Genomic DNA, 14,024 nt, shown 5'->3' with positions numbered 1-14,024 from the left:
CTAGATTATTACTAGGAACTATGAAATAAAGTCAAAAAAATTGATCAAGAATGATAAGAAAACATACTATCATACAACAGAAGTATCAACAAAATCCACAAAAATTCTGGACTGCCAAAAAACAACAACAACCTGGCCGATCCTCAACTCCTGGCCCTACAACTACAAACACTACAGACAGTATAGCTTCCCAGTTTAGTACATATTTTTTGTCAGGTCCATACTAGCATTAGCCAAAAATAATAGCAATACTCGCCTATCTATACCTAAAGGAGCTGATGAAACCACCAAAGCATTCTCACTCAATCCAGTCCAAACCAGTACCATAAAAAATGCTCAACAAACTTAAAACCACATCTCTCACCGCTGATGAACTACCCAGTGTATACCTGAAAATAGCAGCCGGTAATATCTCTTATCCTGTCTCTATTCTGATCAACTGATCCATCACAGAACAATATGTACCCAAACTGTGGAAAATATCCTACATCATCCCCCTGCATAAGGGTGGAGCCTCCACTGAACTCTCCATCTGCAGACCAATAGCAGTACTGTCCCCACTGTCTAAAATTCTGGAAAGATGTATACTCTTACAACTCATGAATTACCTACTGCACAACAACGTACTAACCAATACACAACATGGCTTTAGACCCAGTCACAGTACTACTACCGCCCTATTAAGTTTCACCAACACAATAAACCAATTCAGAAGTAATGGATAACTAGTTTCTTACATCTTCCTAGACATGTCCAAGGCATTTGACTCATTTTCCCACCAAAAGCACCTTAATGAACCTTCAACACTAAATACAACCCAAACTGCCCTCACGTGATTTTACAACTACCTATCTAACCAATAACAAGCTGCCAAATGGTAATGTGATCTCCACCCCTACTAGCTGCCACAGTAGGGGTTCCACAGTGCTCAATCCTAGATCCACTCCTCTTCACTATCTTCACCAATCATCTCCATGCTGCTACTCAACTCTCCACTATCATACAGTATTCAGATGACTCCACCCTGATCTGTGCTGCACCTTCCCTTCCACAACTCCAAGAAATCACCCAACAATCCTTCACAGCAGTTGAATCTTGGCTCTCAAACTATCAGTTAATTCTCAGTTCCCCAAAAACTAAACAAATGCTTTTTTCTAATAACAAAACCCCCGATCGCTATCCTCCTTACTTATCTATTCATCAAACAATACTACAGTTGAACCAGTCTCTCATACAAAACTGCTCCAAGTCACTATAGATAATAGCATGATATTTGACAAACACGTATCCCTAACCATTAAAAAAGCACATAAAAATTGACTCCCTATACAGTGTCAAACCATACCTCACCAACTCCACCAGACAATCTATTGCTGGGACCCACCTACTATCTACCCTACTATATGCCTCTCCTATCTTCACCAATCTTAAGAAAGTGGGCCTAACCAAACTAGAAGCCTGCTACAACAAGATTGCTAGATTTGCCACCAACTCACCATATAGATACCAACTGGTTAGAACTGCCCAATCTTCTATCCTTTACCCAACTCACAGCTGTCCATAATATTATATATCAACCTGATAAGTGCCCAGCACCAGACCTGTCATCCATACTGAATTCCTTGGTATTTAAAAGTTTTGAGGGCAAAATAATGGGGTGCCATGAATTCCCGAGTGGCCCCCTCAATTCCCAAATTTCCCAGATGTTTTTTTCAAATTTTCTTTTTTGGATGAAGTTGTTGCTGGTGTCATGTGCAGGGCATGAACAATGACGTCAGCTTCGTGAGGCACACTGCCAACCTGTTGGAATTCTGCTGAGGGCTTGAGGGGTGTGTCTGTACTCTGTTTACTTTTTTCTATGTTCTACTTGCTGTTGGTAACCAATTGCCTGGATTTAAAGTAGCAGCAGTCAGCAGCAGCACATGGTGTCAGACCAGCGAACTGGGATGTGGAAGATGAAACTCTCAAATTTCTCAAGCTGTATTTTATTTTTTTGTTTCTTTTAAAATAAATTAATACGGACTCGGAGCAGCAAGCAAGTAGTAGTTAAGGTACCGTACTGTACAGCTCATCCATACTATTTAAGTTAAATGCAGCAATTGAGCAGCTGCAGAGTCAGACCGGTCCATTTCCAGGCCAGCATCTAACTTATTTTGCTTAGTTTGCACACTGTCTCCAGAGAGAAAATGAGAAAATGTATCTCATTGTCTACTAGTTCCTCTGGCTCCTCAAGGTAAAAGGTTCTTTCTACCCACCAGTGCCACCAGCTGATGGTGTGCTTTAGTTTTATTTTTATTGCTATGCTGCTATTGTATAAATATGAAATGATTTTCAGCAGCAGCAGTTCTCGCTAATGCTAGTGTTAGCGGTGTGTGTGTTAACAGCATCCTCTCACAGTGTAAGCCAAGACACTCACTGGTGTGGCTGGGTGCAAAGCAAAATATTAATTTTACTTCTAGCTATTACGATTTTAATGGAAAATTAAAAGTACTTACCTTGTATTTAACTGTCTCAGGCTGGACAGTCATTCAGTAAGATTTATGTTAGTTATCAATCATACTTCTCAACTGTCCAGATTTTTGCAGAATGCCCAAACTTTTGCATTATATTTTCAGTCTGTTCCTTATAACATTAGTGGTTTTCTGGCAAATCGAGGACTGAAGTGAAGTTACTAAATAAAGACAGGTATTTGGGTGTCAGACTTTATAGCCTTCAGAAAATGCATGCTAACACAAAACCTGTCATTTTAGCAACTTTGTAAAACTATGAGAGCAATATTTAAAATCTGTTCCTATTTTTGGGCCTTTGAACCCTCATTATTTTTGGCTTTGTCCAGATTTCTTGTGGTAAGAGGGTAAGAGGTTGAGACTGAGATATGGTGTGTGTGTTGGTGGGGGTTCCTTTCATGAATTAACATGCCTGCAAACACCTGTATTTTCGGGTGAAAAGTCTATACCCTGGCTCCATTTCATTGCAGCGTACTTACAAAACTTTTTTTCTGACTTGGTAGATTTGCACATAAGCAATGCAGGATTAAAAAAAACACAATGGTGGATACCTAAAGCAAGCCAGAGAGAAAATAGTTAATTTTGTATTGATCTGCATTTGTTTTCTGGGGTAGAGTACGGATCTCCATGATCCATTTTCAGACTTAGCCATGGAGTGTTGTCTGGCTAAGGGACTTGCTCAGAGTCACACAGTTAAAGGAAAACTTCACCCTCTCCTACAGTTTAACTTAATCTTTAAGTTTCTTTTCTCCCTACAATATGGTTCCAACATTGTGTAGGTACCAGAGACATGCTTGTACTTTTTAAACCTTTTATTTCCTTGCATTGGAGTCAAAGGAAGAGAAAGCCCACCTACTTTTTTTTAAGCTCATCTTTTCACATACTTTGCAGAGGAGTTCATCTCCACCTGCATGACATATCATACACACAGTCAAATTTGTAGTTTACCCTGTCAGGTACTGCTGTCAATCTTAGATAGACAAATAATCCTGCTAGTGTCAGGATATGAAAAAGGCAGAAAGCTGTGGAACTGTTTTCCACTGTTTTATTGCAGAGAGGAGGAGAACGTAACACTCCCTTTTCACAGCAAAACAAAGCGATTAGATCAGTCAGGGGTTTAAAGGCAATTGCCAACTCTTCTGACAAATTTACATAAGCAGCAACACAGTATTGAAATGCTAAGCTTCAAATGTTGGCTATTTATAATAGTTTATGTGTTAAGTTAACTTAAATGTAGTATCAAAGATTTATGTGACATTTACAGAAAAGTCTTAAAATATTTTTTCTTGTAAAGTATTAATGCATTTACCATTTTCAAGCCCCCCCAGGCCAGAACTGCAGAAAAAGAGACAGATGGCAACCCTATAGGGACAGATTTTAAATATTGCTCTTACAAACTTAGAAGGTTGATAGAATAATAGATTTTGCATTAGCATGAATTTTCTGAAGGATGTGGAGTCTTAAACTCAAATGTTTGGCATTAGTTAATGACTTCAATCCTCAGCTGTTTGTCAAAAAAGTACAGATTTTAGGAGAAACACAGCAAAAATATGAGGCAAAAATCTGGACATTCTGTGAAAATCTGTACAGTTGACAGCTATTGTGTACTGATACTTTTCATAAAAAGGTCTAAAAATGTTTTTGTGACATCCTCCCAGAGAAGGATGCAAATCTGGTACACAAAGATCTAGTGTAAGTGATTCACACTGACTTTGAGTCAATCTTTACATTGTTAAGGTGCATGAGCATTTTCTAGTCTACAAAGGAAATGTGTTAATTAATGGCAACCATAATATACAGCTGAATTTACTTTAACATACATGTACTACGTGCTGTTGCATTAAAACACTAAGAAAAGGAAATCAGAATTACTTAACTGTATTTAAATGCACACACACACACAGTAAGACGTGCATTTAAACACAGTACTGCATCCCACATATAGTACTCTACATAGCATTGTCACCTCACAGCAAGAGGTTCTCCCATTCGATTCTCGGCTGGAGTGCCTTCTATGCGGAGTCTGCACGTCCTCCCCATGGTCGAGTGACATATTAAGACATGCAGGTAGGTGCGTGCGTGAATGGATGTGCCTTCTTTGAAGGTTGGGTGTTGGGCTGGCAATTCAGCACCGTATAAATCCACTGCCAATTATTAGCAGATCGGAGTTTCACTGTGGTGACCCCTAACTGGGAAAAGCCAAAAGACATTACTATGCTACATACATTTTTATTCACACACACATACACATTTTTTATATATATATATATATATATATATATATATATATATATATATATATAAATAAATATATATATATATATATATATATACATACATATATCTGTGTGTGTGTGTGTGTGTGTGTGTGTGTGTGTGTGTGTGTGTGTGTGTGTGTGTGTGTGTGTGTGTGTCTTTTTTTATGTGTAGACACAGATATACAGTTACACAAAATTTCCATTTTTGCTTTGTTTTTCTTGAAAGGATATGAAGTACACACACAGGCATATATTCTCTATTATACACAGATACATATGTTTTTGTACACATGACTTTATACACATATACACCCACATACTAATATATATATATATATATATATATATATATATATATGTGTGTGTGTGTGTGTGTGTCTGTGTGCGTGTGTGTTTCTGTGCAATATGTGTGCATACAATTCATTATTTATAATAAATAACACAGTATAGTTAAGCATTATTAATGTACACATCCTGTAAATTTACTTGTTCACTGTCATACATTGGCTATGTGCTGCGTGTGCAGTCTTGGGCAGTGTCTTTTATGTCAGTATTTTTTTTTTCCTTTGTATTGCAAAGTCCATTTAATATTTTGCCAGTGTAGCCCAAGTCATGGCTAAAAATAATCCTAGGACCAGTTCATGTTCCCGGTTACTAAAGTATAAATACATATGAAATAGTAAAAAAGGAGGGTGAACATAACAGAAATAATTAAGAAACTAGTAAAGCACATTTTAATCCTGCATCATTCATGAGAGAGAAAAAAACTTTCCGCTGAAGGCATTGGGAAGTAGCAGACAGACTTAATTTGGAGTCCTACTTATGATACAGGAAGAATCATTTATTGCAGTGAGTTTTCACACCTCAGCATGAGAGTGTAGGGGAAGGTCTGTCACTTCCTTTAGGACTACAAAAGACTCCCCTTACAAAAACGTGTTATTTACCTACTTTCTTTTTCTGGAAGTAGCTAACAGCTATGTATAGCATAGAACAAGCTCTGACAGACACATAAATGAAGCTCAGTCAGGGAAACAAAGAAGTGGCTCTGTTACAGAAGGTGTGTTTAGATGACAGTGCTTCATAGTCCTGCCATTCTATTTTAACGGCATGAGAAAACAGCGCCACTTCCTTATGTCTAGCATGACTAATATAAAGGGGACTTGAAATTTATTCTGACAAGAAGGAATGCAAGCAAGAAAACAAGATCATGTTACCAAAGCAGGCCCCATCATCTGCCATTTTGAGGGAAACACATTAAAATTGCGAAAGAAGCACTTGGAGTGATTCAAAGGCATTAAATTAGCTCTAAGAGAAATATACAATGAAAAAATATGTTTTTGAGTTCTAAGGTGGAGTTTTCCTTTACGCAGTGGAGGTTGAGGGAATCAAACCTTGCACCACAACTACCAGACACTACTCCCCATCCTTACTAGTAGACTCTGGATTCCATGCCAAGAGTCTTTGCTGCCTTACACATTGTCCCCTCGATAAACAAAATATTCAGCAGTCTCTATCTTGCACTCATGTTATCCACTTGCAATCTGCATCCCATCAATGAATACCAAGATATTGTAAAACCGATACCTGTTCTAACAATTAATTTGGATTTGAGTGTATTTATCCTTTTTGCATGCCTAGTTACACTTTTTGTATTTACTGTAAGGTAGGTTGAATATGTTTTTTTTTTTTTGTAGAAGTTTCTGTATTATTTTTTTTTAGTTGTGGGGGTTTGTGTAGGAATACGATTATAATGCTGCTGACAGGTGTTTTCAGTATGAGGAACATTTCATACCTCCCAATTGTACAGATTTTTAGCAGAATGTCTAGATTTTTGCCTCATATTTTTGTTGTGTTCCTCCTCAAATCTGTACTTTTCTGTCAAATAGCTGAGGATTGAAGTCGTTAATAATAACAAACATTTGAGTTTTAAGATTCCACATCCTTCAGAAAATTCATGCTAATGCAAAACCTATTATTCTGTCAACTTTCTAAGTTTGTAAGAGCAATAGTTAAAATCTGTCCTATTTGTCCCCCCATCATTTTCGGCATTGTCCAGAATTTTGCTTGAGAGGTATGGACTGTGTATAGGGGGGAACAACATAGACTGGGTCCCATGTATAAGACTGAACCACTCAAAACTGAATTAAAAAAAGGTCACACATACAAAATCAGACTCACAAAAGAGCAAAAGTCAAGATGGGATTAGGAGTGTTGTACATTAAAATATTTAATACTGTTGCATTCAAATTGAAAATGTTTAGGTAGCAGCAGAAGGAAAGGGTGCATGGAGGTTGCTGTTGCTGCCCCCCAGGAAAACGTAGCTGTTTTTGATTATGTTGCCTGTTTCTGTGTTGTGCATCCTATCTGTATAGAGTCTTTCTATACAATAATGGAAGTGGAGGTGAAGTCTAAAATCGTAGTGCTGACTTAACACTGAAGGTTCTGTTTTGCAGTCTGCTTACAACTAGTTACATGTGTTGCAATTAGCATGTACCTGGTATAATTTTACAGTGTTTTGGGTTTTCTAATACCAGGAAGGGAACTGACTCCATTCCTGAGTCAGGGTATGATTATAGTTCATGAAATTATATTGTTTCTGTCTTTTATGTTCGCTGAGGATGCTCTTTTCAGCACCCGCAATGAGTCCAAAATTGCCTCCTTCTGTAAATCATATGGAGCTAGTATGTACTGGTAGCATATTTAAGTATGATTGTAAATTCTTTTTTTTAGACCTGTTGCTTCTACTTATACTGGAAGTGTTTGGGTATCTTTCTTCCACAGTGCTCTCATTTCTGCTTGCAAATTCTGGCCTATGTTGTTCATCTGACTGACAAGGAGATTATATTCATCCCTGTCAGAGGGCTTCTTTGAAGTAAATGAAAACAGTTCCTGTAAGAAAGCTTCTCTTGCTGTTTCTTAGAATCTAGTGCGTTGCTATCCAACAGGCAGTTGACATAATCATGCCCTGTTAATATCCATGTTGATAACATCCATTAATGCTATATTTGTTAATATATTTCTTATAAAAATTTGATTTGTATTTATTTTAGTTTTATTTTATACCAGTTTAGTAGTTGTTAGAATCCATTTGATTTTTTTGCACAAATTGTATTTATTTTAATTATATATGAATGTAGCAGTTAAATTTATTTTTATAAAAGAAAATTGCATTTTAGTTTTATACAAGTTTAAAGTTTTACACAAGTTCAAATGTTAATATAAATAAAAGGGTCTATATTATATATTCAAACTTTCTAAACTTCAAATCCCATATGTTCAACAACATATGATTGAAGTTTAAAAGTTCAAATATATAATTAATAAAAAAAAAAAAAAAAAAAAAAAAAGCTTACCTTAACGATGCAGGTATGGGGGCAAGCCCCCTTGCACCTCATACCCCCCTACTTAAATATACCAAGTCCGAGATCACACTTCAGTGCAGAAAAGGGAAATTCTCCCATTCTGCACTGAATGGCACCATTATGTTTAACCTTTGAACTCTTGAAATGTCGATCATATGGTGTCGACTATATGACATTCGACATTTCAAGTGTTCAGAGTTCTAATAGGAACCCTAAATAAAACACTATTGTTCTGGTTATATTTTGTGTTTAATATTTTGTCTGTTTTTCAATTTGCGTTTGAATGCTGGTATCCCACAATTCCATTGGAATGGGCGGGGTTACATAATTATGCATGCAAATCTTATGTTAATCAGTATACAGATTTTTGGACAGTTGTACCTACTTTTCATAACTATTTGCCCAGATTTTTAATGTTTCCAGGTTGAGAGGTATATCCAGTACTTCAAAATCTTCTACAACCCTACTCCAATATTAGACTCCTGACAAATCTCTATTACAAATCACAAAATCTAATAACAGTTTTGGGGACTCACTGTACTCCAACTGAATCTCCAGGGCTTGGAACTCTATCCCTCAACCTATGCTAACTACTACAGACCCCTCTAAGTTCAAACAACTTCTCAAAAATCACTTAGCTAACACCTGCCTCTGCACGTGTTCGTCCCCTGGCTGATTCACCACTACTCTAGTCACCCTACCCTCACATCAATACCTCTCTCACTTCCCCTGTCAACCTTCTACTTACCAGCCTCTATCTCTGGGTCCTACTCAAATATAATGGTCCTGTATAACCTCTCACTTTCCCTCACCTCTTTCTCCCCGGGCCTCTGTTGAAAATGGGCCTCATGTCCAGTCCAGTCCAGTCGGACCCTCCTGGTAAACAAAAGTCAAATAAAAATAAAAACATAAATAAATAAATAAAAACAGATATGTGCACCCCCCCCCACACACACACACACACAAACACATACATACACCATCACCATCAACATTACCACCACTGTTCCTGTAATGGAAAAGAAGGTAAAGGTATAGACTTTTAACAGGATAAACTGCATCATTTTGTTGACATAGCTCCCAAAATTATATCAGTCTGCAGATTTAGGGAAATCACTAAGCATTAATAATAACAAATGTTTAACAGAAAGAAACTAATATATAGAAACAGCCAAGGCCAGATTTGAACTCATGCCCATCAAAATTCATGAGGTCTGCATTAACTTGCCAGCAATTCCAGCAATTAAACTTTGTGGAATAAATTCACTAAAAATAATCTAAAAAGGGACTGACCAAGTAATATTGCAAGTTAAATTTGTTTATTATGTAAATGGTTTAGAATGGTATAATTTGGTAGCCAGGTAGTTATCAGAAGTGCAGTTGAAAAGGAAATGTTTGATGTGTCCTTCTGCTTCTCATTCTGCAAGGCAAGCTGATTTGTTTTTATTTTACTTAGTAATATTACCATTTATGCATACCAACTATAACTTCTGTTTACAGACTGTTATCTACAACAAAGTTAAAGAAAGAAACAAGCCATGTAGTAACATATTTTATCTGGCTATGTAGTAACCTGCTTTCTTCTCTTTTAGGAAACAAATATTGCTCCCTTTACTTCTTCGTCTAACGAAATATTCATCAAATTCCATGCTGAGTATGCCACATTGCCCTCTGGATTCAGGCTTACATGGAGCACTAAGAAACCTATATCTCCAAGTACATTTGAAACATTTCAGAAAAGTTTTGCTGAGCAGTTTAAAGTTTGATTTATCTGTTAGCCTGTTTGTGTAAAAATGTTATTAATATGAAAGGCAAATTTATAGTACTAAGAACGCTTACAAATATTTTATACTAGTGCATATATTATATTGCACTTTTTTTACATTTCCAGAATTTAAAATAATTTATTTGTATAATTTTGTGGAGGATAAATAATTGAAAATATTGTGCACAATGATATTTAATATAGCGATATACCAAAGAGTTGACAATATTGGTGGGTTTTGGTATATTCTTTATTATGGCTGTCATCTTAAATAGTATTATTGTCGTGACTATAAAGCAATAAAAATCTTAAAATGTTGTATGCATTGTTGTATTTATATGAGGAAATAAAAAAAAAATCTTCAGTCCGTACCAACTCTGTGTATTTGTTATTACTAGACTGAAAACTGCATAACAAAAAGAAAAATGGTTAGAAAAAAGGCTGATACATTTTAGTGAATTTTCTAGGGAAACAATTGTAAACACTGCCACTGTTAGGCTTTCAGTTATAATGCCAGTTCGGTAGACCAGATATTATTTGAATACTAAGAATTCAGTTTGGAGTTTCTCTTACAAACTATAGAAGATCTTGCAGTACGTATCAATAAAGAATTGTCATGATTCTGTTTAGGCAGTAAACCAGAATCATCAGCTACCTATGGATGAGGAGAGACATACCTAAGCATAGTCAGAACCACCCACAATGTGTGAGACCTTTATTGTACTGTTTTTGTCAACCATCTGCAACAATTATGAAAACCATGCACAATGATTATGACCTTTTTTGTATTTTCTCCCAAATGTAATTAGTCAGCAAACCCAATTACCTTAATAGTGCCATTAATTCTTTCCTATCCCCAAGTATTGGATGACACAGGAGGGAGGGGCTAGATCCAGAGGATAGTTGTTAGGGGGATTATATTACACTTCCCCTGTTGACTGATGAGAATGGTGCATGCCCACTACACCAAGTCCCGGTGCAGTTATGTGCTTCTGCACATCTGCTATGTTTTGATAAAGTGCAAGATCATGTTACTGTGCGCAGGAGTACAATTCCCCTACATGGTTCTCACATAGTGAGATCAATTTGACACCCCCATGATGGGCTGGCAGAATCCAACAGCCACTCCAATCACTCTTGTCTGGCTTTTTCCATGTCTGGCCTACTGCCCAAATCAAGTTATATGGATGAAGTTAAGGCTTTATCTGTCTGTGCCATTAAGCCATCATACCTATATGACTTTAACAGCACCTGAGCAAAGTATTGGACCAATCCCCAGCAGCAGTGCACTGTTTTTGTTGTTCTGCTGAAGGAGCTTCTGAATGCTGATCTCTATCGTGGTACCTTTCCTTTAGCTTGCTTATTGGCTATTAACTGCACCTAGAGTCACTTCTTGCTGCTTGTATTCCGATTTTTCTTCTTAACGTTTTGTTTGTTTATCCAAGTTTTTATACAGTGATTTTTAAAAAGGTCCTATGACCATTTATTCAGAAGTTTCCATGAACTACTAAATGTCTTTTTTGTTCACTGTTACTGACTGTTGAGTATGTCTCACAGAACAACATGTGGTTGGTATCTACACTGAAATAAAACGTTTAATCATATGATTTATGTTGATCATTTAGAGCTGGTACTTAACACTTTTGACGATCTTGCAAGCTAAGTATTTTTTTTGTACTGAACACTGCTTTCTGCCCTGTAACTAACATTCTAGGCTTGTCTATGATGAGCCTGTTGATGTAACCCACAGTGGTCTTAAAGTGTAATACCTGAATGTTATATACAGCTGTCTTCCTAGTAAACTACTATTCAGTTTACGCATTTAGATGAGCTGTTAATTCTGTGTTCTTGCTGTTTGTTTTCTTGACAAAAAGGAATACAGTAGGCTACACAGCAGTAGGAATCTTAAAGTATCTGTTTTCTCTGCTGAATCTGTCTATCACTGTCCATATGCTCCCTCTTCTCTTCATCTTGTAAAGGCTGCGAGAGCAGCAGGGTGTCACACACAGGTGTCACATTTGGGCACTCTATTTTTCTGTAAGTGGTCATAACACTTGGTCTGTGTACCTAGGTCATGGCATCTTGACTTTTTATTCTGCTTTACTATAATTTTGTTACTACTTTCGGTTTGCTCACTCCTTGCTGACTTAAATAAAATTGTGTAACAACACAGCACTGCCTTTGCATCTTGATTCCCATTTGGATTCATGTGCATCAGTCCCATGATTCTTTCCAATGGATATATTCACTTTTATTACGATCATGCCCTGCTTCAGCCATCCTAAGGAATTACCTAATTTCAATACACTCTTTTTTCTTTTCCTTGTGCTATAAACATCTGTTTGCCCCCATCATGCAAAACATATTAAAATCTCTGTCACTCATGTTAAATATTACCCCGCGTTGTACGTGCTCACATTATACAATGCAGGTGCCCTTGCCATTTTGTTGCTCCAAGAAGTAGGAGAGTGGTCACCCCCTGTGAAGCTATAATCCAAGAAGCAGATGTTTAGGATGACAGACAAGAATTCGTCACATCAGATTAAAAAGGCAGGGTCAGTTTACAGTTGACCCAGTATCTGTTAAGTGACACTGACTACAACTGAGTGGAATTCCCTAAAATTAGGTAACATCAGGCTGCTCTTACTCTATGCTTGGGTTGTTCGATGCTACTTTGTGACATTGAGAAAGAGAGCTGACAACAAGTCAGAATTAGTCAGTGTCCCCTAGAGGAAAAGGATCATATTCCTGATTTGAGCAAATGTACAGTGGTCTCCTTTAGAGTTTGAGCAGTACCTTTGCAAGGAAGAGAAATCCAAAAGGACTCTTTCACCTTGCACCTTGATGATTAAGTTCCCTAAAAACCACAATGCCCTTCACTGTTCATCATTCCATATGTCCGTTTTCCCTTCTAATTTCTGGCTGAAATGGTTCTAGAGGGGAATAGCTGCCACAAGATAATACTCAGAGATGATTGCTTTTGCATATATTATACCACCTTAAAGGGAAAATAGATTCTGAGCCAGAGTTTTAGATAAGAATGGAGAAAGTTATTCAGCCATTAAATATCCTAAGAAGTATAGTCACCTAATATTCTAGCTTCAAGTTTAGTCCAGAGTGAGGATCCTCAGAATTAAATGCAGAATATAGATTCAGCAGGGTTATAGGTTAGTACTAGGCTAACTGCCCTTGTGAGCCATTTTAAGCCTAGCCAATTATCCCTTGTAAGACTCAAACCCTACACCTTGTGTTTGTAAGGCAAGCACCTTAACCATTAGGCCGCCCTCCCAACCTCCATGTTCTTTAGAAAATATTGAATAAATTATTAGTAATTTGAAAATGCTGCATCACAGAACAGAGATGTTGCTTTAGACCCTGGGAACTACCGCTCCATTAGCCTGACAAGCCTGGTCTGCAAGGCTATGGAACGTATCATCATGGAACTTTTAAACAATGCCATTGGTAATCTCCAAACTCTGGACCCCACCCAGTTCGAGTTTGTAAAAGGCAGATCATGTCTACTAAACCTGATAGACTTCTTTGAAGCGGTCACCAAAGCCGTAGATGAGGGTAAGGTGATTCACACAGCCTATCTAGATCTCGCCAAGGCTTTCAACACCATCCCCCACTCTGGAATTATAGATAAACTCACTAAACTAGATATAAATCCCTATGTCACAAGATAGGTTGCCAACTGGCTCACTGATAGAATCCACACTGTGAAAGTAGCAGACTCCAAATCTGACTTCAGACCAGTGACAAGTGGAGTACCATGGGGTTCAGTCCTGGGTTCTCTCCTGTTTGGTATCTACTTCTCAGAAGTACAGGCTAACACATAAGGTGTTTGGCTAATGAAGTTCGCAGATGGCTGAAAACTAGGAGCCATAATAGAAACTTCTAATGATGTGGACATCCTACAAAAGGGCCTTACTGAGACAGATGCCTGGTGTCAAAGCCATGGCCTCAAGCTGAATGCCAAAAAGTGCATTGCCATACCTTTTGGTAAAAACTCTGTACCCATGAGCTACCACATAGGTGGTAGTCTACTTAACACCAAAAGTGTGATAAGAGACCCTGGGACACAGGTGGACAGTAGTCTCTCCTTTGATAATCACATCGCCACAGTAGTCAG

At 37.5% G+C, this 14,024-nt stretch overlaps 1 protein-coding gene across 1 annotated transcript in view; it reads left to right on the top strand.

The window, feature by feature from the left end:
• The window catches only part of LOC122797794 (cubilin-like), a 2,156,354-nt gene extending 2,146,461 nt beyond the window's left edge, over window positions 1-9,893 (top strand). The window contains 1 exon segment of the mRNA XM_044066315.1: window positions 9,720-9,893. Coding sequence (XP_043922250.1) covers window positions 9,720-9,893 — 174 coding nt within the window.
• Window positions 9,894-14,024: the final 4,131 nt, after the last annotated feature.

Source organism: Protopterus annectens, chromosome 3.part1 (genome assembly GCF_019279795.1).
Source record: "Protopterus annectens isolate FY-2018-M chromosome 3.part1, PAN1.0, whole genome shotgun sequence".
NCBI lineage: Eukaryota > Metazoa > Chordata > Ceratodontiformes > Protopteridae > Protopterus > Protopterus annectens.
Note: the sequence above shows the minus strand (reverse complement) of the source record. Positions and strands in the feature narration are given on the sequence as shown.